The sequence below is a fragment of the Chiloscyllium plagiosum genome, chromosome 13 (assembly GCF_004010195.1).
Source record: "Chiloscyllium plagiosum isolate BGI_BamShark_2017 chromosome 13, ASM401019v2, whole genome shotgun sequence".
NCBI lineage: Eukaryota > Metazoa > Chordata > Chondrichthyes > Orectolobiformes > Hemiscylliidae > Chiloscyllium > Chiloscyllium plagiosum.
Window position 1 is genome coordinate 46,652,115 of NC_057722.1, and position 24,845 is coordinate 46,676,959.

At 41.0% G+C, this 24,845-nt stretch overlaps 1 protein-coding gene across 1 annotated transcript in view; it reads left to right on the plus strand.

The window, feature by feature from the left end:
* The window catches only part of zgc:153039 (uncharacterized protein LOC767698 homolog), a 99,680-nt gene that overhangs the window by 63,649 nt on the left and 11,186 nt on the right, over positions 1-24,845 (plus strand). The window contains exons 8-9 of the mRNA XM_043703016.1: positions 11,328-11,520; positions 20,620-20,794. Coding sequence (XP_043558951.1) covers positions 11,328-11,520; positions 20,620-20,794 — 368 coding nt within the window. The remainder of the gene's footprint in view (positions 1-11,327; positions 11,521-20,619; positions 20,795-24,845) is intronic.

The window sequence follows — 24,845 nt, forward strand, 5'->3', positions numbered from 1 at the left end:
ATGTTCAGGATTCAGTCTTTACTCATTCTGAAAAAAAATTAAAAGTAATGGACATTGTTACAGATTATGTACAATGTTCAAACAAAACGTGATAGTAATGATTTTGTTCAACCCTTCAAAAGATTTCTGGTTACTTGTGCAGTTATTGTTATATTCTGGCATCTGATTATAAAGATAAACTCATGGATTTCTTGTTCACCAAGCAGGGATCACCTATTCAGGTACTTCTGGTGTTTCCATCTCTCTCCCCAGCACCTTTCAAACTAAATCTCCTACAAGCCTTATTCCCAACTATCAGTCTTTCTAGTTTCTCTCTTGATACCTCCTTTACGTTCATCCCTACATCCTGTACCCTTGACCTCATTCCCACTAGACTATTTGTCATGGCCCACTGCTTTTCAAAATTACAGTAATCCTATCCCAAAGTAGACCCATTCATTGCCTTCGTGTTCATGGTCCAGAGCATTGTCGAGACAATGTAGAGCCACTGTCTAGGACTGAAAGCTGTGACAAGATTGGGAGGAAAAAAAAACTAGGAGAATATTTCAACGATAACACAGGCTGGATTCCACCACCATCTCCCCCGCCACCCAATCCATCTTGTGCCCTCTCCCAGCCAATCTAATGACCCCAAACCCTGTTAATCCCATTTCTATGGGCTGCCTGCCTGATCCTGGAGAAATCTAGGCTATGATCCCACTCCTGAAATTATCTCTTTGTATCTTGCTTCAGGAACAATCTCCACTGGGGATTGCTGGTGGTGGCTATTGCACCCATCTGATACTGCTAGGCTGATAGTGTTGAGGTGGGACTTTCTGTCCCTCAAAAGCAGAAATCCAGTCTCCAGGCCATTAATGGACAGTTGATTTTTTTTTATGATAGTGGGCTAGTTGTTCCTCTCTGGGCAAAAGGCAGGTGTGCAGGAGGCAAAGTGATTCACAAAATCCAGTCCTCAGTCTTTAAATAGAAAAAGAATGTTCATTGATGGACCAGAGAGTTGATAAGAATGCAGCAAGTTTAGGCTTGATTTCTTGCAGGGAGAAATAATGATTTTAAAAAGAGGCATATAGTGCTTTGCAATGCATTGCTAATGATCCCAATAATTAGATTAGATTAGATTAGATTACTTACAGTGTGGAAACAGGCCCTTCGGCCCAACAAGTCCACACCGACCCGCCGAAGCGCAACCCACCCATACCCCTACATTTACCCCTTTGACCTAACACTACGGGCAATTTAGCATGGTCAATTCACCTGACCCGCACATTTTTGGATTGTGGGAGGAAACCGGAGCACCCGGAGGAAACCCACGCAGACACGGGGAGAACGTGCAAACTCCACACAGTCAGTCGCCTGAGTCGGGAATTGAACCCGGGTCTCTGGCGCTGTGAGGCAGCAGTGCTAACCACTGTGCCACCGTGAGAAATGGAAGTGAGAAATGAAGGTGGTAGTTCAGACTGAGGTGGGCAATATTTAAAGATACAGGATCTGGATTTTGAGAATGTAGAAGTAGCAGGAATGGATAATGGGAGAATAAACTGTAAAGAAGAGAAGAGCAAGGACATAATTTGGTGGGCCACTGACAGTGGAGCTTGGAGTCTGGGAGAATAACCTGATTGTTCCCAATGCAGGTAACTCAAGTTGTGGCACAGAAACATCCCTGAGCTCTTCATTTGGACAGTTGTGGTCATGAAAGGAGAAATTTATATTTGATTTTTTTAAAGTTATTGTCTTGCTCTGTGTTTTTTAGCTCTTTTTATTTTTGCCATGTCAATTTGCAAGTTTTATTCCAGTTTTAAATTCGATTTGATCAGTATCAAATTTAGCTGACTTTGAGGTGACTGGAGGCAATTATAGGATTATGCAGTTGCTTTTAAAACTGCTTTATGTTTTCTTTTTCTTTGTCCTGGTGTTTCCTGCTGATTCTTTCCAATTGTCCTGCTTCTACTTTTGACTTGCAAATCTTTCCCAACTATGAAATCTGGCTAAATCAAATAACATCTCATCCTGTCCGCATGGTATGCATTTTTATTTTTTAAATTCATGTTTTATTCTTTGCTTTGATCCTTTTTTTTTCTTTTCCAACTGTGTTGCTTGTGGCTTGAATATTAAGTAAAGGATTTGTTCTGTTGTATCTCCAGCCAACACCCTGCTATTATTTTAGACATGTGCAGTTACATTATTCAAAATAGGATTTTTTTTGTTCTTTTGGTCAGATGTTTTTAAACTTTTTATGATTTCCACAAGTTTAAATTTTACTCTATTTTACTCCTCTCTCTTTCTCACTCTTGCACTCTCTGTCATGTACACTCTCTCTCTCTTTCTCTCTCTCGTGCTGTCATTCTCTCGCTCTTTCTCTTGTGCTCTCTTGCGCTGTCTCTTTCTTTCTCATACTCTCTCTTTCTCACAAACTGTGTTTTCTTGTTGTCTTTTTTTTCTCTTGCTCTCGTTCTCCCTCACCCCTCTCAAAAATAGAGCTGTATGACCCCTGGGGTTAGTTGCTCCTTTGATTTTTTTTTTTAATTATGTGGAACTGATCAGCATTGCTCCTGGACAGAAATTCACATTTGTGCTTCAGCTAAGAGATATTTGCTAAGAGGAGTTACTGCTAATTTACCACCTTCACTCGAAGATGACTGGTCGGCGTGGACAGGTTAGACCGAAGGGTCTGTTTCCATGCTGTACATCTCTATGACTCTGACTGACCTCCAAGAATTACAACCATCTTCTATATGCCAGGTATGACTCCAACCAGCAAAGTTTACCCCCCCGATACCCAGTGATTCCAGTTTTGTGAAGGCTCCTTCGTGCCACACTGGGTCACGTATGATCTTGATGTCAATGGGAAGTCACTCTTAGCACAGTTCTAGAATTCAGCACTTTTGTCCATGTTTGAACCTATGCTGTAATGAGGTCTGGAGCGCAGTGAAAATGAGCAGGTATTGTTAAGCAAGTGTTGCTTGAAAACACTGTTGATGACACCTTCCATCACACTCTCTTTGCTGGTGATCAGTAGTAAACTGATAGTGAAGTAATTGGTTGGGTTGGATTTGTTCTGTTTTTGTGTACAGGACATACCTGGACAACTTTTCATCATTATATCTGTACTAGAACAGCATGGCTAGGGATGAAGCAAGTTTTGAAGCACAAGTCTGCAATGCTATTGCTAGAATATGGTTAAGCGCCCATAGTCTTGGTGATCTCATAGAATAGAACCATAGAAACCCTACAGTGTGGAAACTGGCAGTTTGGCCCATCGACCCTCTGAGGAGTATCGCACCCAGACCCACTCCCCTAACCTATCCCTGTAATCCTGCATTTCCTATGGCTAATCCTCATAACCAACACATTCCTGGACACTATATGGGCAATTTAGAATAGCCAGTCCACCTAACCTGCATATCTTTGGACTATGGGAGGAAACCAGAGCACCTGGAGGAAACCCTGACAGGTACTGGGAGAATGGCAATTGTCTTGTGTGGTGTTTACAGAGAGGGTGAAATGGAACCTGAGTCTACATGTCATGGAGCAGTAAAGATAGATAGAAAGTAACATCATTCTGTCACAAACACTGATGACATCCAGCTCTGTTCATCACCACCTCCATTAACTCCTGTACTCTTTAAATTAGTATACTGCATTTGTTCAACATCTAAACTTGTTTGCAGCTTTGCCTCTCCTTTAAGACCTACCTTAAATCTAAACTTTGACCATATGTCATAGTATTAAAACATGAATGATGGTGTTCGATAAGCATCGAAATGCTGAGACCACTGATGTTCATCACTTACATAAACATCTCAGAAGAACAGTTGCAAGTTTTGCAGGTGGCACTAAATTAGAAGATCTGGTTAAATGGTGACAGTTTGCTATTAAATAACAACACTTTACAGTATTTGCAGAATGGGTGAGAATTAGCAAATAAATGTTAATATGGATGAGTGTGAGGTAACACATTTTGGTAGGAGAGTTAAGGAGACCATACAATCATTGGAATGTGAGTATCTAAATGGAGTCAATGAGCAGAGGACCTGGTGGTACAGACAAACAGATCACAAAAAGTAGGAGTGCAGGTTAATATAGCCATTTCAATAAAAGAAACCAAAGCATGTTAAAATTGTATAAATCCCTGGAAACCATGCTGTGCTATGCATAGTTTAGGACTGTATATTATGAAGGAGAATTAAAGGTCCAAGCAGAGAAATGAAGAAAATAAAAATATGATACCAGAACAGGGGGGCTGTTCCAGCAGGAAGGATTGAACAGGCTGAAGTTACTTTGCTCTGAGCAGAGAAGACTTGGAACATTTTACTGTGTTAATAGTGTACATGTAAATTGTTGTGTGACCGGATAAAGATGTTTAAGATTACGGAAGTTTTTATGGAACAGCAATAGAAAATATTTCAGCATTAGGTTTGAACCAGATGGCCATTCATAGCAGTTCCAACAAAATTTTGTGGCAATCTCTCATCCGGAGAGTAGTTGCACTGTGAAATAATTAATCACAAGAAAGTGACTAGTTATGGATACATTTTAGGGAAATGAGATTAGCACAGGAGCGTGAAAGGAATTAAAAGTATGTCAATGGTTTTAACTGAAGAAGGGGGAGGGAAGTCTTGTGTCAACCATATACTGAAATAGACCACCTGAACTGATGACCGCGTTTCTATGCTGTCAATCCTGTGTAAAATGATACGTTGATAATTATAATATAGAGGTAGCAGTGGTCAAGCAATGTAGCGTTTTCCACAGAAAAAAATTAGTTGATCAGAAATAATAATTGCAGTGCTACTTTAGGTTTATGGATATGAAAGATATGAAGGGATCTGAACGTAGGTCAGGAAAATACCATTTGAGGTCAAAGGTTAGCCCTTGTCTATTTGAGTGGTTTGCCAGACTCGAGGGGACAGATGACCTAGTTCTGCTTCTATTTCCTATGTTCCCATCTTCAGGAGAAGCTAGTCACTCCAGATGTGATTTAAAAATCCATTGGGCATGCTGCAGCAACAGCACTGATTATGCTGCTTGTATAACAAGTAATAGAACTTGTGCAAGTCATACCTTGATTCATTTTGGATCCTTTGCATGTATAAGCCAGGGAGAGTTATGTTTTGCAGTTCCTTAAAGTTATGCCATTCAATTTTTTTTTTCCTAAGTTGGGTGTTAGAAGATCAAAATGTTCACACAAAATCAGTGGATGTGTTTTAGTATCACTTGGTCAGCTACTCGAGCAGTAGAGTGAACTGCACATCAGAATTTTGCAGGTCCAAAAAGAAATTGTTCCTCTGGTCCTCGTGAAAGTAGTGTGAGCAGGAGCTGGAAAAGCCGATTGAAAGGCAGATGGTAAACTATGCTGTCCCTTCTGTACACACTGTGCTCATTCAAACTAGAGGAATAAAATAGGAGTGTATTGTAGCATTGTTTCATATGCTCACTTTTAGCAGATATTATGACACAGAACATCTTTTTGACTGATTGTTAGATCAGACTCATGGCTTTGCATGATAAGCCTGAAATAAAATTATTCCAAATCAACTGGAATAAACATGTAGCATTTTCAACTAGAAGCTTACAATGGGAGACTGGAAGGAAGTAAGAGAGATGAGTGATTGTGTTTTTGTAAACAAAATAATAAACACTTGGCTTAACATATTGAAGTCTCAAATGGTTTTGTTTCTGTAAATGCTGAAGAATCAAGGCATTCTCCAATGTTCTAGTGGATGCAAAACAATGCAGCAGAGTTAATGCAACTTTTTTTGAAATAAATCAATGCCTTTAGTGTACCAAAGCTATACCCATTGAATGCACACGTAAATTAAATGTAAATTTAATTTTCCACTTGTCGCACATATGTAGCATGGACACCAAAAATATCACGCTTTGGTAACACTTTAATGGTGAGTGACCTTATTTCGCCTTAGCCCAGCACCTTTCATAGCCTATAAAAATAAGAACTGAGCAGCTAGCAACTTTAAGTGGCTTTCTAAATAATTGTTTTTGAACCAGGTACGGGTAACATCCTCAAGGAACACATCATCTGCAAACAACTGTTAGTTGTTACAGTTCGAATGCACTAAGCATCTTTTAAGGAACTAGCCACTATAAAGGTTATAATAAAAGTACCATAAATGATAAAGCAACTTTGTGTGGAAAAGTACCTCAGAGATTTTTCAGCTTTCATTTTTACTGCAATTTTCTCGGCTGGATGCTTTGATTATGGCAAGTAGGTTGTAAGATAATGGCATCAAGTGAGATTGCATTTCAAGCCTGCTCTTGATGCTGTGCTGTGCTGTGCTGTACAGTGGGGGAGAAAACAGGACTGACTGGATAGAAATTTGAAAAGAAATATCTTTATTTTGAACTGATTAGTGACAATTTTTTAAAAATTAATTTCAGGTTTATAGCATAAACTATTAAAATGATGCTGCAGTGGCAAAATCAAATTGTTTTCTTTATTTATCAAAACTACTCCAACATTAGTTGGTATTTGTGTTGAAAATACAGAACTGCATTGCTTAATTTGCCAGTAAACTGTTATCTTTGACTTTTTATTTTGAAAGCATGATGTAAATAACACAGTTGAAAGCTCCATGAATTCCTTGAAATGTGTATCATTGCTACACTACATTTTTTACACAACTGTGCTATAAAGCAAAATTTATTGGAATATCATCTCAGTGGTGGTTTTATTATTGCATTGTTAGCATTGATGCTAACAACTACGAGTAAATTCGCCAGACTTCTTCAACTGAAAGATACAATCTGATTTTTTTCTTTAAACGGGTCTTACTGACTGCTGCTAGTTGTCTTAAAATCCAAAAGATATGCTGAATCAGCACTTATACAATTTCCTACCATGATGTAAGCATACAGATGTGACAAATGCAGAGGGTGTCAAGATGATTACATGCTAGTCAAATTATATAGGCCTGTTTGCATTTGCTTACTAACCTGAACCATTTTGCATTATGCTCATAGGCAAACTTCCTGCACTGCTAGGGCAATTAATGTGCACTTGGTTCTCTGTCCTAAGGTCTAACCTACAAAAGAAATGTCTGATAATATTTCAATCAACAATGACTATTAGTGATCACCACGCTTTAGTTCTTAGCTAACTGATGTCATCTGCATGTGAGAGGAATGTAATCTGAACTCTGAAACAATAACCGGAACAACATTCATCTGTTGAGGTAAACCCATGCACATTACGAGTTTATTTAAAATAATAGAGGTGTGTCTGTGCATTGACTGTAAAATAGCTGTGATTAAATTCTCAAAGCATATTTTTTCACTATATATCTTCAAGAATATTTATATTAGATTACTTAGTGTGGAAACAGGCCCTTTGGCCCAACAAGTCCACACCGACCCACCGAAGCACAACCTACCCAGACCCATTCCCCTACATTTAACAATCTAAGATTGGGGGATGAGGGAGTTAGATTAGATTTAGTTTGGTAGTTTCTTAGAGTGGAGCTGGAAGGTGGAATCCTCCTGAGAAAAATTATTGCTCCTTCCAAAGACATTGGGCTGACCATTAAAAACCAAACCTGCCCTTCCCTCTGACCTCTTTTCTCACCAATTCTATTTCACCCTCATTCACCTGAGGCCTGGATCCCCTGCCAACCCTAGGTTTCCCCCTGTGTGCTTAACTGGCAACAACAACCACGCTCATCATGCTGAAAACAACAAATGCTGGAGATCAGTGCGGATCAGGCAGCATCCATGAAGAGAGAGCAAGCTGACATTTTGAATCTAGATACTCTACATCAGATCTATCTAGACTTGAAATGTAGTTTGCTTTTTCTCCATGCCTGACCTGCTGAGATTTCCAACATTTTTTGTCTTCAGTACAGATTCCAGCATCTGAAGTAATTTGCTCCTGCTCCCATTGTGCTGTCTTTTAATGGTAAGCTGCTGGATTGTCAGCCAGTCCCAGATTTCTTCTCTGAGCCCTGAATCCTGGAGAAGAGCCAACACTGTCCAGTCAAATGTCTGATTGGCATTTAGTCCTGTTAGGCCATTCCCTTGACCAGTTTCTCACTGTTCTACAGCAATGGACTGAACCTACATTGATGATATTAAGGTCTACCTGAAGTTTGCAATTACCACATGTTTTACCTCAGTCCTGTATATAACCTAAATGTTCTATGTCCATTAGCATTGAGTACTTTGGGTAGCTTTAAATGTGGGCCATTACCTTTATTTCCCCATTATTATTTTTAATTCCTTTCTTCCTTCCACTCCCTCCTCCCTCTTCCCTTTTTCCTTCACTTGACAATGCAATCATTAATCTTTCCCATCTTTGGAATCTTAGTCTAACTAATCCTTATTCATGTACATCAACTCTGAGCCTTTTCATCTATAGTGATGTTGTTATGGTGTAAAATCTTGCTTTGAGCCAAACATGGCTACCCTTTGGACAATTGTGGCATCCAGGATGCCTCCTTAGTATCAATAATCCCAGCTGCCTCATCTTCTTTACTCCTGAGTTCCTAAAATCTCAAGATATAATTCTTATCTTTGTGTTTAGATTCATCCATAAACTCATTTGCTATTTCTATTACCTCCTCTGACCTGCAACTGCTCCCCCTCAAAAGTCTCCATTCGTCTAGCTTATGTTTCTTGTACATTTACACCTTTTCTCTCTGCTATTTCCTACTGTCCCAATGCCACCCCTCCTGCGCTTTTCGCTGTACTATTGCCAACAGTACTTTCAGCTTTGGATCGCTCTCCCTTAAGCCTGTCCAACTATCTTTCAGTAATTTTCCGGGCATCATTTCAACTCACATCTTTGGCCAAATATTTGATCACAATCTCTAGTACCTTCTACTTGAGGAGCAATAACAGAAACTTAACAGTTTTCAAAATTTGCTAAATGAACAAATAGTGGCTAATTTCCTGAAACTTTGTGGACAGCCTTTCCATGCTGACGGTCTTAATATATTTGTAAATTGTGGTGATAGATAGATTTTGTAACATTTGTTAGGACTTTGCACTTCAAGTTGTTATTTTGTTGACTTTTTTTTCCTAGGGTAAACTACAATTGTGCAATTTCTGTGTCGTTGATGAAGAACCAGCCTCTTAACTTTTGCTCTCATTATTTACACTTATTGCTGTGTAGCATTTTCTGTGTTGCAAACAACGTCTTTGGTTTTATTGATTTTGTATAGTACGATGGTTTGACTTGAAACAGAAATTCCTTTGCTTCATCACATTCCGAAAGATAGATATGCGGACAACTTCAAATGGAGTCCCAGAGATACGGACCCTTTGGTTCAACTCGTCCAGGCCAACCAGATATCTTAATCTGATCCATTTGCCAGCCCATATTTGGCCTATATCTCTCTCAACCCTTCCTATTTCATATACTCATCCCAGATGCTTTATAAATGTTGTAATTGTACCAGCGAGTAACATGCAATATTTTTGTGAACTTGACTTGAGCTTATCTTGGGGACATATTCATTTATACCTTTAATTATTGTTTTGTAAATTTATTCCAAGGGATATAGATAAAATGGTAAATGTTGAAAATCATCAACATTTACCAATAGACATAAGGGAGACTGTACATGCCATAATTCTAACCTTTCTGATTCTTAAGTAAATCTGTACTTATTCCTTTTTTAACATTTTCAATTCTGCTGGTATCTATCCTTGTGCATCCTGTTCCTGTTAGTTCAAAGCCTGGATAATTTTAGAATTATCCAGTCATTTGAATTAAGCAATTTAAATCCGAAAAGCACTGTAGGCTTTTTTATGCCGAAAGGAATTCAAAATAATAGATGGTTCAACTGAAATGACTTTGAATTAAAGGATTAGACTGGCTTGCTATTGCATTTGAAGTCAACCAATTACCATTTTATTCTAACAATATGAGATAAATTATTTGCTTCCAAAATAAAACGATGATGAAAGTAAAAGCAGTCATTTTTTAACAAGTTGAGTAAGACTGTCCTCTTGTATTTGCAAGTTACATCCCAGTCTGTATGATTTGGGTGCTCACTAATTTCAGTTGGTTAGCTCAGTTGGCTGAACAGCTGGTTTGTGTAGAGTAATGGAAATAGAGTGAATTCAGTTCCTGTATAGGCTGGGATTACCATGAAGGATTCTCCTTCTCAAACTCTCCCCTTGCCTCAGGTATGGTGACCATCACGTTAAACCACCACCAGTGACCCCCTCTAATGAGAGAATAGCCTTCTGGTCCTCCATGATAATGGTGACTTTAGTGTACCTTTTAATTTTAAGAGCCGAGTCAATTATAATTATGGGCTGAGTTGAGGGAACCAAGCTAAAAGGTTATTAATCTGAATTGGGTACAAGGTCCATTCTAGATATTAGTATGTTTCCACAAGTTAGCAGAATTTATGAAATCTATTTGAAGTACAGAAGAAATAACATGCAATAGAAGCAGTGATTTTTCAATCAATCCTCTTTGGCGTACCATTTTCTTTTTCCAGCTGACAAGACACATGTCTAGTGCTCTTTTGTTGATTAAGGTTGCCCTTCTGTCAACTTCTCTTCGATGAACCACTGCTTATTAACCTTGGTTAGCCACTACTCCTGGTCAAAGGGATCCTGAACTCTAACAGACACATATGACCAATCTTAGACTGACTGGGTCACGTGCACCCAATTTATGATTGATTTGTTTGAAGTGCTGACCACTATACTTCTGATTTATTCCTTCAAATACCAATTGAATCCTCTCTTTGACAGCCAGTCCCTCGTAGCTTGCTAACTCAACAGATTCCTGTCTAAACAATGTGACACCAGTAGAACAACTTGTGCTTCTGTTTAATTATGAAGTGTCACCCCTTAGGGGTTTGATATTATCACAACTATCTTCACTGAAACCTAGAGGTGTTCTCAAAAATCTGAACACATCTTTTTGTTAAGAACCATGTTTGACTCGAGAATAACCACTAATGTCTAAGTATATTAACTAAAGTTGCTTTCAATGTACCATATTGGCTCACTTGCTTAATCAAATCTAAATTACCAACAATTGGAAAAATAACTGCACCCCATACAATGGTAACCTGCCTGCAACTAATGCAAAAACATAATCGGTTCTTCATTCCTAGGATGAAGTAGTTAACCTCCATTCTCTTTCCTAATGGTATCAAACTAAGGTTTGTAATATGGTGGGAGTAACAGTGGAGAATGTGACATCCCACCTTCGAGGAAAAGCTAATTCTTGCTCCAATCCAAATGTCATTAAGCATCCCTTCATTCATTATGAATTTAACTTGTGAGCCACAAGACAAAGGGTGATCTTTAGCAAGCATATTACTATTCAAATGTATTTCTCTTATTTTTAGGCCAACCTTTCGCTACTTCACCTGGCATACTTGTGTGTTAGGCATCATTGGCTGTGCGATTATGATGTTCCTGATTAGCCCAATATATGCGTCATGCAGTGTTGCATTCATGCTGATACTGTTGCTGGTTCTTCACTATGTATCACCTTCAAGCAGCTGGGGTTACATCAGCCAAGCTCTGATCTTCCACCAGGTACTGTAGAACATCAGGAAACTGTTCCAAGATGGTGATCATTATGTGTTTGAAACATCTGTTATATTGTTCTTTTGGAAGGTCACTGACCTGAGGCATTAACAGTTCCTTCATTGATGTGAAGGGAGTACCTGCGGAGTACTTGCAGGATTTTGTCTTTTATTTCAGATTTTCAGATCTGCAAAATTTTGCTATTTGTTTTAACAGATTCATTAACGAGCCATCATCATAGCAACAATAGCTGTGATCAAGTTCATTATTCATAGCGTTAACTGTAAAACACAGTCTAATGTAAACCTGTTAAAATTTGCAGCACTGTGAAGATACAGTTTTTGCTCCTTACACAATCAATAATGGTTCAGAAAGCTGCTGGATTCATACCAAATTTGTAGGGTATAAGAGTTTGACATTAAACTCTTATGTTGTTACCCACATTACTTTACAGTTCCTCAGAACAATGTCAGTGCAAATTAATTTGATACTGACCTTGGTGTTCCCTTGGTTTTTAAATCAGCTCGAACATGAAGGATGAAAAAAAATTGACAAGTCCATCAGAACTCATTCTTTTTATATTCTACCTCCAATCTAATATTCGATGCTAGTTTGAATGCCCATATGGTCTATGGCTAAACACTTTTTTTAAAAAAAAAAGATATGTCCTGGAAATGTATGTAACACTTTATTACACAAAGCGTTTTTGTGACAATTAATAACTTACTTTGACAGCAAGAATAATTTATTATTGAAGAGTAGATTAATTTATCAAACTTTCTGTTATTGATGAAGCTGACAACTGCAGTAATTGTAATGAGGTTAGCCAGGTGGACCTCACTGAATATGAGCGCTCTGATTGGAGCTGTAAATTTGGTCCAATCGGAGCCCTGGCTGACAGATAAAAACTAGTGTGTGAGACATCGTGTTCAGTCTGAGAGATGGCTCTGAGGGAGCTGGATCAGTGTCAAGGACTTTCCACATGTAAATAAAGGGTAACTTGGTGACAGGAGTTGTTTTAGTGTTCACGAGAGTAATGCTTGCTTCTGAAGAAAATTGTTTGCAACAGATGCCTTTGAGTTGAAGTAAGCATTTCTGGAATTGTGCTGTTATTTGGGAAGCTTGACTCACTCAATTCTGCAATCACAAACTGGACCCAGTATGTGGAAAGAATGCGTATTTTTTCTCAACAAATGCCATTGCTGTAGATGAAAATTAACGAGTAATTCTCCTGACAGCTTATGGACCTGCAGCTTTTTCAGGTATTAGGAGCCTAACTATCCCTGAAGCACCAGATACTAAAACTTTTGAAGAGTTGACGGATTTAGTTAAGGAATGTTATGATGTCAAGTCTCCTGTAATTCTGAAATGCTGTCTGTTTTGCTCGGCATTTTGATAACCAGAAGAATCCGTACCAGGATTTTTGACTAAGTAAAGATGACTGGCAGAGGAATGTGACTTTGGTTTAACCCTTAATGAGATGCTGAGAGACCATTTGGTATGTGTGATAGATGATGTAACTATGTAAAAACACCTAGTAGCTGAAATCCAACTGGACTTCAAAGAGGCAGCCCAACTGGCTTTATCATTGGAAAATGTGGCAAGTAGAGCCTATGAGATGCTGGGTATTCTGATGGAAGTGGACACCCTCACCACTTCGATGGAGGCATTTGCATAGCCTCATTCAGGGCATTTCCTGAACAGAAAGACTCTTGGTCAGTCCACAGCAAAACCTTGAAACAAAGCCAAGCTTCAGCCAAATATATAAAATTCTCTTCAGGATCTGGCTGGCAAGCCGTTGTCGTTGCTGCCGGTATGCGGTCTCAAGACAGCAAAAGAGTCCCACCAGACCTAAATTAAGGAAGGTAACTTATAGATTGGTATCCAGAAGAGTGCACACCCTGAAAGGTCCACCTACATCTGGCTAAGAACAGTTAAATTGCTTAGCGACGTTCAAATCAGAACTAATCAAAATAAACATTGGTTAAGTGGTCACCTGGTTCTAATGGAAGTCAATTCCAGTATTGGCTGTTTCAGTGATTGCAGAACCAGTCTTTAACAAAATTTGCTCTGGACTCCAACACTTAAGTTTGTGCAAGACCTCGGCTAGACTGAGAACTTATACCAGGGAACTTTTCAGGTTAAGGGTCCAACTTCAGTTCCAGTGTGTTATGAGAAGTCGTTAGTTCAGTTCCTCCCATCGTAGTAAAAGGTTTGGGCTCAAGCTTGATGGGGTCAAATTAGTTGAGAAAGATCCACCAAGATTGGCTCAGCATTTTTTGGTTAGATAATGGCTGCCTGAGTGAAATCCTAATTAAATACCTGCGAGTTTTTCAGGAAGGTCTAGGGAATGTCAGTGGAGCAAAGACCACCTTGTATGTTGACTAGGAAGCAATTCCATGATTCTGCGAGGCTTGCCCAGTGCCATTTCCCTTACGAGCAAAAGTAAAGGCAGAAATCAGAAGGCTAGAAAGAGAAAGAATCATCAAATAGTCCAGTCTGCAAAATAGATAGCACCAAATATACCAGTTGTGAAGCCTGATGGGTTGGTTCGCCTGTGTGGGGATTTTAAACTAACAGTAAACCGCTTTTTTTGCAACTGGATAACTACCAAGTCCCTCGCATAGAGGGTTTATACCCAAAGCTGATGGGGGTGCAGTCCTTCAAAGCTGGACATGAGCCATGCATATTTGCAATTGTGGTCAGATGAGAATTCCCTGAAGTATGTTGCAATGAATACCCATAAAGATTTGTACCAATATCCCACACTGCAGTATGGGATATCATCAGCCTGTGCAATCTTTTCAGTGGATGGTGAAGAACATTTTTACAAGGTCTGCTCCAGGTCACCATTTATTTAGATGACATTCTAATAAGGGGGAAAGCCAATAAAGAGCACTTGGAGAAGTTGGACATAGTCCATAGACGTTTCTCTCAGGTGGGCATATGCCTTAGAAAGGAAACTATATGTTCCAGGCACCCCAAGCAACTAACTTGGGTTGCAAGGTTGACAAAACCTAGTTATATCCATTGGGAGGGTGATTAAAAGTGCCCTGGTTCCCACGACTGTACTGGAACTTGTGTCTTTTCTTGTGCTAATGAATTATAATGGGAAGTTTACACATTATCTGACCTCCATCCTCATACCTTTACAGCAACTCTTTTTCTTAAAAAAAAAAGCATCAGCCTTGGAAATAATCATGAAGCCAAGCAATGGCTTTCAAGGAAATGCAGGAACAGCTATCATCCTCTAAGGTGTTGAATTGAATTGAATTTATTGTCACGTCTACTGAGGCACAGTGAAAAGCTTTGTCTTGCGAGTAATACAGGCAGATCGCAAAGTTAAGTAGCATAGATAAGTAAATATAGGTAAACAGCGGCAAAAACAAAAACACAGGTACAAGCGAATACGAAGAGTTTGAGAGTAACAATAGTAGGATAGAAACTGTTACAAAAACAGCTGGTGCATGTGTTCAGGCTTCTATACCTTCTCCCCGATGGTAGAGGTTGTAGAAAAACATTGCCAGAGTGGGATGGATCTTTGAGAATGCTGGCATTCCTTGATAGCAGGCCTGGTAAATGGATTCTATAGATGGGAGATTGGCCTTTGTGACTGTCCGGGCCGAGTCCACCACTCTCTGTAACCGTCTCTGATTTTGAATGGTACAGTTGCCCTACCAGGTAATGATCCATCCAGACAGAATGCCCTCGATGGTACACCTATAAAAGTTGGCAAAGACATTCGCGATCATGCCAAATTTCCTCAGGCTACCTGAGGAAGAAGAGACGTTCTTGGGCCTTTGTAACCAGTGCATCCACATGAAGAGTCCAAGAAAACTTGTTGTGGATGACCACTCTCCACTTGTTTCACCTCTGTGCTGTTAATGTGTCGGGGGACATGAGTAACATCCGGCCAAAAGTCAATAATGAGTTCCTTGGTTTTGCTGGCATCGAGACCTAGGTTGTTCTCGATGCACCATTTTTCCAGGTCTTCCACTTCCCGTCTGTAGTCTGTTTCGTCGCCATCTGAGATTTGACCGACTATGGTGGTGTCATCAGCAAACTTGTAAATGGCATTAGTCTGGTATTTGGCGACGCAGTCATGGGTCTACAGTGAGTTCAGTCGGGGGCTGAGTACGCACCCCTGGGGGGCTCCAGTGTTGGGTGTTAGTGAGGATGAAGAATTGTCCCCAATCTGATTGTGGCCTGTGGGTCAGGAAACTGAGGATCCAGTTGCAGAGGGTGGCGCTTAGTCTAAGATCACTAAGTTTAGAAATCAGTCTGAAGGGGAGAATAGTGTTGAAAGCTGAACTGTGGTCAATGAGTAGAATTTTTACATAGCTGTTCTTGGTGTCAAGATGTTCTAGGGAGGAGTGAAGGGCAAGTGATATGGCATCTGACATGGATCTGTTGGTGCGATAGGCAAATTGGAGTGGGTCAAGAGAGTTGATTAATGCCATGACCAACCGTTCAAATCACTTCATGACCACCAAAGTTAGGGCCACTGGGCTGTAGTCATTGAGACATGCTGCATGAGCCGCCTTCGGCAGAGGGATGCTGTTGGCCCTCTTGAAACAGGGCAGGGACAGTGGCCTGCTGCAGGGAGAGGTTGAAGATGTCCGAGAAGACCTCTGCCAGTTGATGTGCACATGTTCTGAGTTCACAGCCTCGTGCTCCATCTGGTCCCATCGCTTTCCTTGGATTCACATGAAGGAAAACTGATCTGACTTCTGATGCAGTGACTGTTGGAATAGGTTTGTCAGGACTTGTTGGAATAAGTGTTACCTCTCCACTGATATTCGGCTCAAAGCGAGCATAGAAGGCGTTGAGACAATCTGGGAGGGATGTGTCATCATCGTCTGCTATCTTGTACTGTCTCTTTCCAGAACCTGTGGTGTCATTCAGCCCTTACCATAGTCCCCAGGTGTCTGGGTCTCTAGTTTGGATCAGTATTGGTCCTTGGCTGTCTTCATGGCTCTGCGAAGGTCTTACTCGGATTCCTTATATTTGAGTGGGTCTCCTGATCTGAAGGCTTCACTCCTGGGTTTTAGCAGGTTCTGTATGTCCTGACTCATCCAGGGTTTCCTGTTGGGGAACACCTGGATTGACTTCCTCGGTATGCAGTCCTCCACACACTTGCTGATAAAGTCTGTGACGGTGGTGGTGTACTCGTCTAAGTTACCTGCGGACTGTTTGAACATGGCCCAATCAGCCGATTCCAGATAGCACCAGAGTTGATTGTCTGCCTCCTCTGACCAGCACTGGATCTGTATCCGCGAGGGGGTCTCCTGCTTGACCTTCTGCCTGTAAGCTGGGAAAAGAAACACTGCATTGGGGTTGGTTTTCCCGAAATAAGGACAGAGGATGGAGCTGCAGCATCTTTCAAAATGGTGTAGCAGTGGTCTAAAATGTTCGGGTCCCTGATGGGGCAGGTAATGTTCTGGTGATACTTGGACAACACCTTCCTTAGGTTGGCCACCCTATGATCCCAAGCGAGATCTGGTATTGACATACAATGCCTTCCCCATATGGCATCAAAGTAGTATTAGCTCCTAGTGGCCCAGTGGAGAGGAATGCCCAATAGCGTATGCTAATGCAGAGTGAAAATACGTCCAGAAAGAGAAGGAAGGTTTGGCAGTCATATTTGGAGTCAAGAAGTTCCACCAATACGGGCATAAATTTGTAATCATTATGGACCACAAACCCCTGCTAGATCTAATTAAAGAGGTCAAGTTGGTGCCACCCATAGCTTTAGGCCACATTCAGTGATGGGCTCTAATACTAGGTGCATACAATTGCAGGTTAGAACACTGTCAGAGAGGCCAAGTAGCAAATGTGAATGCACTGAGCCACCTCCTACTGGCAAATACACCACTGGTGGTATTGCCAATGGATGAGTCCGTAATGGTTTTAAATTTTCTGTCACAGCTGATAATATTAGACTGATAATACAGAAAGATCTGGTCCTGACAAAACCGAAACAGCTGGGGGTGATGGGGAAACTAAAGAACCATCACAACCAGAATTGAAATCTGTTTGGACCCAGAGAGACCAGATCGTGATGGCATATTATTATGGGGGGCTAGAGTGATTGTCCCAAGGAGAGGTGGCTGCCAGATACTGGCTGAACTCCACCAGGGTCGAAGAGTGTGGTGCTGGGAATGCACAGCCAGTTAGGTAGCATTCAAGGAGCAGGAGATTCGATGTTTCGAACATGAGCCCTTCATCAGGAATGTTTTCATCAATTCTCCTGCTCCTCTGACGCGGCCTGACTGGCTGTGCTCTTCCAGCACCCCACACTCAACTCTGATCTCCAGCATCTGCAGTCCTCACTTTCTCCTCCCTGACCTCCACCAGGGCCTTCCGGAGGTTTCCAAAATGAAGATGTTGGTGGCCAGGATTGAATACAGACATAGCTGCATAGGTGGGGCAATGTCCAGAGTGCCAAAAAGGACAAAAATTACCACCAGCGGCTCCCCCACGTTTGTCAGAATGGCCATGTAAACTCTGGACTCAGTTATGTGTCAACTGTGCACGTCCTTCCATGGGCTAATGTTCTTTAGTCATTGTGGACACCCATTCAAAGTGGCTGGACGTGCATAGAGTTCATTCGCAAAACACTGGAACAATGATAGAAAAACTGTGCGCTTCTTTTGCGATACATGGACTCCTGGAGTTGTTGGTCACAGGTAATGGGCCATCATTTACAAACCAAGAACTTGAGTATTTTCTAAAGTCGAAAGGTATTCTACATTATAAGGTCAGCTCCATACCATCCAACATCCGATGGTCTGGCAGAAAAAGCATTCCAAATTTGAAGGCAGACTTTTAAAAAAAAAAGTGTACAGAATCACTAACTTACCAACTATCCTGCTTCCTGTTTGATTATAGGACCACCTCTCATGCAACTATAAGGATAGCTCCAAAGTTGTTAATGGGGAAAAGGTTCTGCGCCAGGTTAAATCTGATTTCCCTGGACCTGGAGGGAAGTGGGGTACATGATGATAGTGAATCGGCATCAGGAAGGCTAGTGCCGGATACAAGACTCCTCGAAGCGAGGGAGACCGGACGAAGTTTGGTGTAGGAACCACAGGAATGGCCCAGCGTGAGTAAGAGGTATGGTCAATGCAAGGACACTTCCAGTGACATATAAAGTCTGCGTAGGAGCGACAGTCCTGCACAAGAACATGGAGCACACGAAGCTGCAAACTGTGCAGCAGCAAAACATGCCCAGCTCCTCGACAGCCTTTCCAACTGCTTCAGAACCGATGGGTCCCCTCTATCGTAGCTCAGAGTCTGAGATGGACCCTGTGGATATCACCGCCTCAATGCCTTTGCCACTGAGAAAAAGAATGAATCTCTTCCAAGACACTCCAGATGGAAGAGGCAAGCTACTGTGCATTACACACTGACCATATCAGAGGCAGAGTTGGAGAAACCTGACCTGGTGGTAAAATGCCCCAGCAGGAGCTACAAAAGAAAAATAACCAGCCTGTGTCCTCGGACTGGGGTGGGGGACGGGAGGGGTGTAGAGATTGTAACAAGGTCAGTTAGGTGGACCTTGTAGGATAGGAGTTCCCTGATTGGGCTGTTAATCTGGTCCAATAAGGGAGCCCTGTCTGATAGACAAGAACAGAAGTTTTCAGACATTCTGTTCACTTTGAGAGCTGGCTCTGAGGGAGCTGGATCAGTGTCAAGGATTCTTCACGTGTAAATAAAGGGTGACTTGGTGACAGAATACTAGTCTTTGTGGAGTTATTTCAGTAACAACATGAGCAGAAGCAAAAATGGTCATGTTGGTCTGATGCCAATAAACTCTGACTCACCCACAAAAAAAAGAAAAAAAACAGGAGTGTTGCCTGGGTGTCTCTGGAAAAGGAGCACGCCGTGTCCACCATTGAGCTGTTCAGGGAGAGGTGGGCACCGCAGGGAGTGGAGTATATTATTTCCTTATCCAGTTCTATTTTGATTTAATCCCTTCCCTCCACTGTTTGATCATTCAGCATTGCCCTTTGATGTGAAGGGCACTGCTTGTCACTGGCCACTTGGGTGTTTCCTTTCTTCCTGGTGGTGGAAATTGAATAAAGATTTGTATACCTTGCGTCTTTCACTATGTCTCACACCTGCACACACACAACATGGGTGCTGGGGGAAAATAAGCACTACTGCAGTTAGGCGGTAGTGTGGGGGAAAGAAAAAGAAAGAAAAGGAACAGTGCTGTCAGACTGTTCACTCTGAGCTGGCTCCGAGGGAGCTGGAATCAGTGGTGAAGGACTCTCCTCTTGTGTGTTAGCGGAGGGGACTGACTCCGAGCTAGCTGGCCCACAGCCAGTGCACTGTGAGGAGGGGGAAGGAAGAATAAGAGGAGAGTTCTCTGAGCTTAGAGACATTTTGATTTCTGGTTTTCTTTTTGGTTGTTTGCTTTTGTGTTTCTCTATTTCTTTTACAAAAAAAAGAACAGGAGTGTCAGGCATCCTGTTCACTCTTAGAACTGGCTGTAAGAGAGTTGGATCAGTGTCAAGGACTCTCCATGTACAAATAAAGGGTGACTTGGTGACAGGATACCAGCTTCTGTGGAGTTATTTCAAGTACCTCTTTGCTTGAACACTTTAGGAAAGAAGTGTATTTCAGTATCATAATAGTAGTAGGTTATTGGCACATATACTGTAGCTGTGAGATGAATAGGATTTGTAGTGATGTAGCTTTCAACAGGCTTTATGTTATTGAATTAAAATCCATTGTATGCCAACTACGTTGGCAGTGTTACAATCAAATGCAAAGTAATGTTGCTCATCAGATAGGATTTTACTGAATTTTGACGCTGTCATGTGAATTCTGGATCTCTGAAGAGATGAGATTCACATGCACAGTACCACTGTAAGAATTTAGTAATATTACAAACTTAAGTTTGTAGATAAATAGCTACATTTCATTATTTGAGAAATATGCAGTGATGCACTGGTAGATTCATCATTTCTAACTCCTTTACTTAGCACTTTACACTGAAGTTTTTATTCCATCAATACTAGTAAAGCAGTAAGTTAGTATGTGCAGTAATGAAATTAATCTTTTTCCATCAGAATCCTGTATCAATGCTTGTATTTGCAGGTTAGAAAGTATCTTCTGATGCTAGATGTTCGTAAAGATCATGTCAAATTCTGGCGCCCACAAATTCTGCTGATGGTAGCCAATCCCAGAACATGTACTCAATTGATAAGTTTCACAAATGACCTAAAGAAGAGTGGACTGTATGTGCTGGGTCATGTACAGAAAGGAAATTTGGGTAAGCAGTGTGTTTTTTTTTAAAACTTCCTGTTTTGCTACATGTGAATCCTGAATTGTTACAGCCTTTAAAAGTTCTATTTTTTTTTCTTAAATCCTTTTGCTTGTAAAGACAAAAGTTTCATAGAGCCATATGTTTGGACACCATTTCGCCCACTGTGCCTTAACAGACATGTCTTTTGAAAGTTCCTGATGAGTATCCTTTTCCCTTTTTTTTTCAGTCAGTGCACTCCAGATCATCATAGCTCACTGCATTAAAAACGTTTCTCTAGGAGAACCACTCTCCAACTTATTTTGTCCAGTCATGTAAAACTGCCTTCTGTTTCTGCCTGCTTATTTACTCTATCATATTTCCTTATAACTTGCCACATCTATCTTAAATCACTACTGTCACCTTCTCTACTCCAAAGAGAATGATCTCACCCACTGTTGTCTGTTAACTTATTACTGGGAATGGAAAAATTATAAGATCATGTGATCTGCATTAGATGCAGAATAAAGTTATGTCTTCTCTGTTTTGACATTGTAGCTTAGGCCAACCAAGGTGACAAATAATCTGTACTTAATTTCTTTTCTGAATATTCAGTAGAATTAATTTAATGTTATTTTACATTTCTTGGTTTAAAACAGTGATATGTCTCTATTGCCATTATATCACTGAATTATTGTACTTCTCTCACTGTAATACATAAAATTATCCCATTCTGGGATGGAAGTTTCTGATCCACTCCATATTTTTCACTTAAATTCTAACACATTCTACAAAATGCCTTAATAATGTTGATATATTCCTTACTAGCACACACTCTAATATATTTTACACTCCTTGCTGCAACATGTTCCATTATTCATGATGGAATCTGGTGAAAGTTCCCAAAAACATTTTGACCTGTATTGGGTGTAATGATATAATTTACATTTGAGTGCTTAGATGACTAAACTCTTGCTTAATCCATCTTGCTGATGCATTTTCCTTATTGTTTGTCTGACATTATGCAAATATATCAACATACACTTTCCATGCATACGATGCTAAACTTTTAACGTTTAGTTTAAACTGTGTCTTAATTTATTGACATAGTGTGTGTGATTAAGCTGTTCCTTTAACAAGATTATGCAGGTAGAAAGTGAGGACTGCAGATGCTAGAGATCAGTGTTGAGATTGTTGTGCTAGAAAAGCACAGCAGGTCAGGCAGCATCTGAGGAGCGGGAGAATTGATGTTTTGGGCAAAAACCCTTCCTCATTCCTGACCTGCTGTGCTTTTCTAGTACCACACACGCAAGGTTATGTTGTCCTTTGGCTTTTCTTTTTCAAGAGAGGTCATAAATGACACAGACTCCGAAAAGTCTGGAGGTGAGGGGTTTTAGGGCCAAGTTGATAATAGCTAACAGAGACTGCCTCAGGCAGAAGGCTTTCAAATTTAAAAACACACTTGTACAATGAAAGGGGTGTGGACAGTTCTCCCAGCTCAACTTTTCTCTGGTTTGGGTTTTTAAAGCAGCAGTGTGAAGAAAGGATCCAAAGAAGCAGGTCCAGGCGGTACTCTCCCTCTGACCTCTATCCTATAAGAACTTGTTTGATTTTACCTATTGTGCCAAAGGTGTTTGTGGAAATTGTTGCAAATATTTGGAAGAGTATCATTAAGTTGTGATCGTCTGTTGGGTTTTCGGATAGGATACGTATTCAGCATTCTATTTTCTGTTGTTTGTGTTTCATTCAGTAATCTTGTAAATAAATTCTGTTTTGTTTAAAACAAAGTGGTGACCAGCTGATTCTTTCTTGGAATATCCACTTTGCTCGTTGTTTTAAGCAGGTGTAAAGTTAGGATCTGGGCTACCTGAAATGTTTGATGGGTCTGGTCTCGTCCATAACATGAAATGCCGATGTTGGACTGGAGTGGACAAAGGTTAAAAATCACACAACACCAGCTTATAGTCCAACACTTTGTGACACCTTGTAAGCTGCTTTTTGCAAATCAAAATGTACTTTGGTCTTTTCGCTTCCTGTATCAAAGTGCCACCATTTCCTTAACAACTTGTAATTTATCAAACATGATTCATCTTTTGCAAATTCAGATTGGCTAACCTTAACTAACTTGCCTTTAGAAAAAAATATTTATTTCTGACTTAGTCTCTAGAGTCTAAATTGATTGGCCAGTAATTATTCAATTTACCACTTAGCCATAGAATCCCTACAGTGTGGAAACAGGCAATTAGGCCCAACAAGTCGACACCAACCTTCTGAAGAGGAACATACCCTATTACTCTACATTAACCCCTGACTAATGCACCTACACATCCCTGAACACTATGGGTAATTTACCATGGCCAATTCACCTAACCTGCACATCTTTCGATTGTGGGAGAAAACCGGAGGAAAGGCATGCAGAGAATGTTCGAACTCCACACAGGCAGACAGTGGCTCAAGGCTTGAATCGAACCTGGATCCCTGGTGCTGTGAGGCAGCATTGCTAACCACTGAGCCACTGTGTCACCCATGCAACATCTCCTCTGACTTTTTTAATTCACTTGTGAGGCATGAGCATTGCTGGCCTTTCCGTAGTTGGCCTTGAGAAGGTGTTGGTGAGCTGTCTTCAAGACCTGCAGTCTATGTGCTGTAGATTGACCTGCAATGCTTTTAGGAAGGGAATTCCAGGATTTTGACCCAGCAACTGAATGGTGAATGGTTTGGAGGGGAACGTGCAGGTGGTGGTGTTCACATGTATCTGCGGCTCTGATCCTTCGAGATGGAAGTGGCCGAGGGTTTGGAAGGACCCTCTCTAATGATCTTTGGTTAATTTCTGCAGTGGTCTTGTAGATAGTACACACTACTGCAATTGAGCGTCGGTGGTGGAGGCTGTGGATTTGGTGCCAGTCAAGCAGGTTGCTTTGTCCTGGATGGTGTCAAGCTTCTTGAGTTTTGTTGGAGCTGCACCCATCCGGGCAAGTGGGCAGTTTTCCATCAAATTCCTGACTTGTGCCTTAATAAATGATGAACAGGATTTGGGGAGTCGGGGGAAGGTGAGTTTTTCGCTGCAATATTCCTAGCCTCTGACCTACTCTGGTAGCCACTGTGTTTATATGGCCAATCCAATTGAATTTCTGGTCATGGTAACCCTGATTGTTGATAGTGGGGGATTCAGTTATGGTAAAACCATTCTATGTCATGTGGCAACATATATCACCTCTTATTGGAAACGGTTATAGTCTGGCATCTGTGTGACGCGAATGTTACTTGCCAGTTGTCAGCCCAGACCTGGATTTTGTCCACATTTTATTGCATTTGCCCATGGACTGCTTCAGTATCTGAGGAGTTGCCACAGTTGCTGAACATTGTGCAATTGTCTGCAAATATCCCCACTTCTGACTTTATGATAGAAGGAAGGTCATTGATGAAGGAGCTGAAGATGGTTGAGCCTAGGTCACTACCCTGAGGAACCCCTTCAGAGATATCCTGGAGCTGAGATAACTGACCTCGAACAAACACCTGTTGCAGCTGTACAGGACTTTGGTTAGGCTACTTTTGGAATATTGCATGCAATTTTGGTCTCCTTATCGGAAGGATGTTGTGAAACTTAAAAGGATTCAGAAAAGATTTACAAGGATGTTGCCAGAGTTGGAGGAGTTGAGCTATAGGGAGAGGTTGAATAGGCTGGAGCTCTTTTCCCTGGAGCATTGGAGGCTGACCTTATGGAGGTTTATACAACCATTAGAGGCATGGGTAAGATGAATAGACAAAGTCTTTTCCCTGCGGTGGGGAAGTCCAGAACTAGAGGTCATATGTTTAACTGTGAGAGGTCAAAGATATAAAAGAAATCTAAGGAGCAACTTTTTCACACAGGGCAGTACGTGTATGAGATGAGCTGCCAGAGGAAGTGGTGAAGGCTAGTACAATTGCAACATTTAAAAGGGTAGATGAATAGGAAGGGTTTTGAGGGATATGGGCCGGGTGCTGGCAGGTGGGTTGGGATATCTGGTCAGCATGGACAAGTTAGACCAAAGGGCCTATTTCCATGCTATACATCTCTATGACTCTTAAGTGGAGAGTTTGC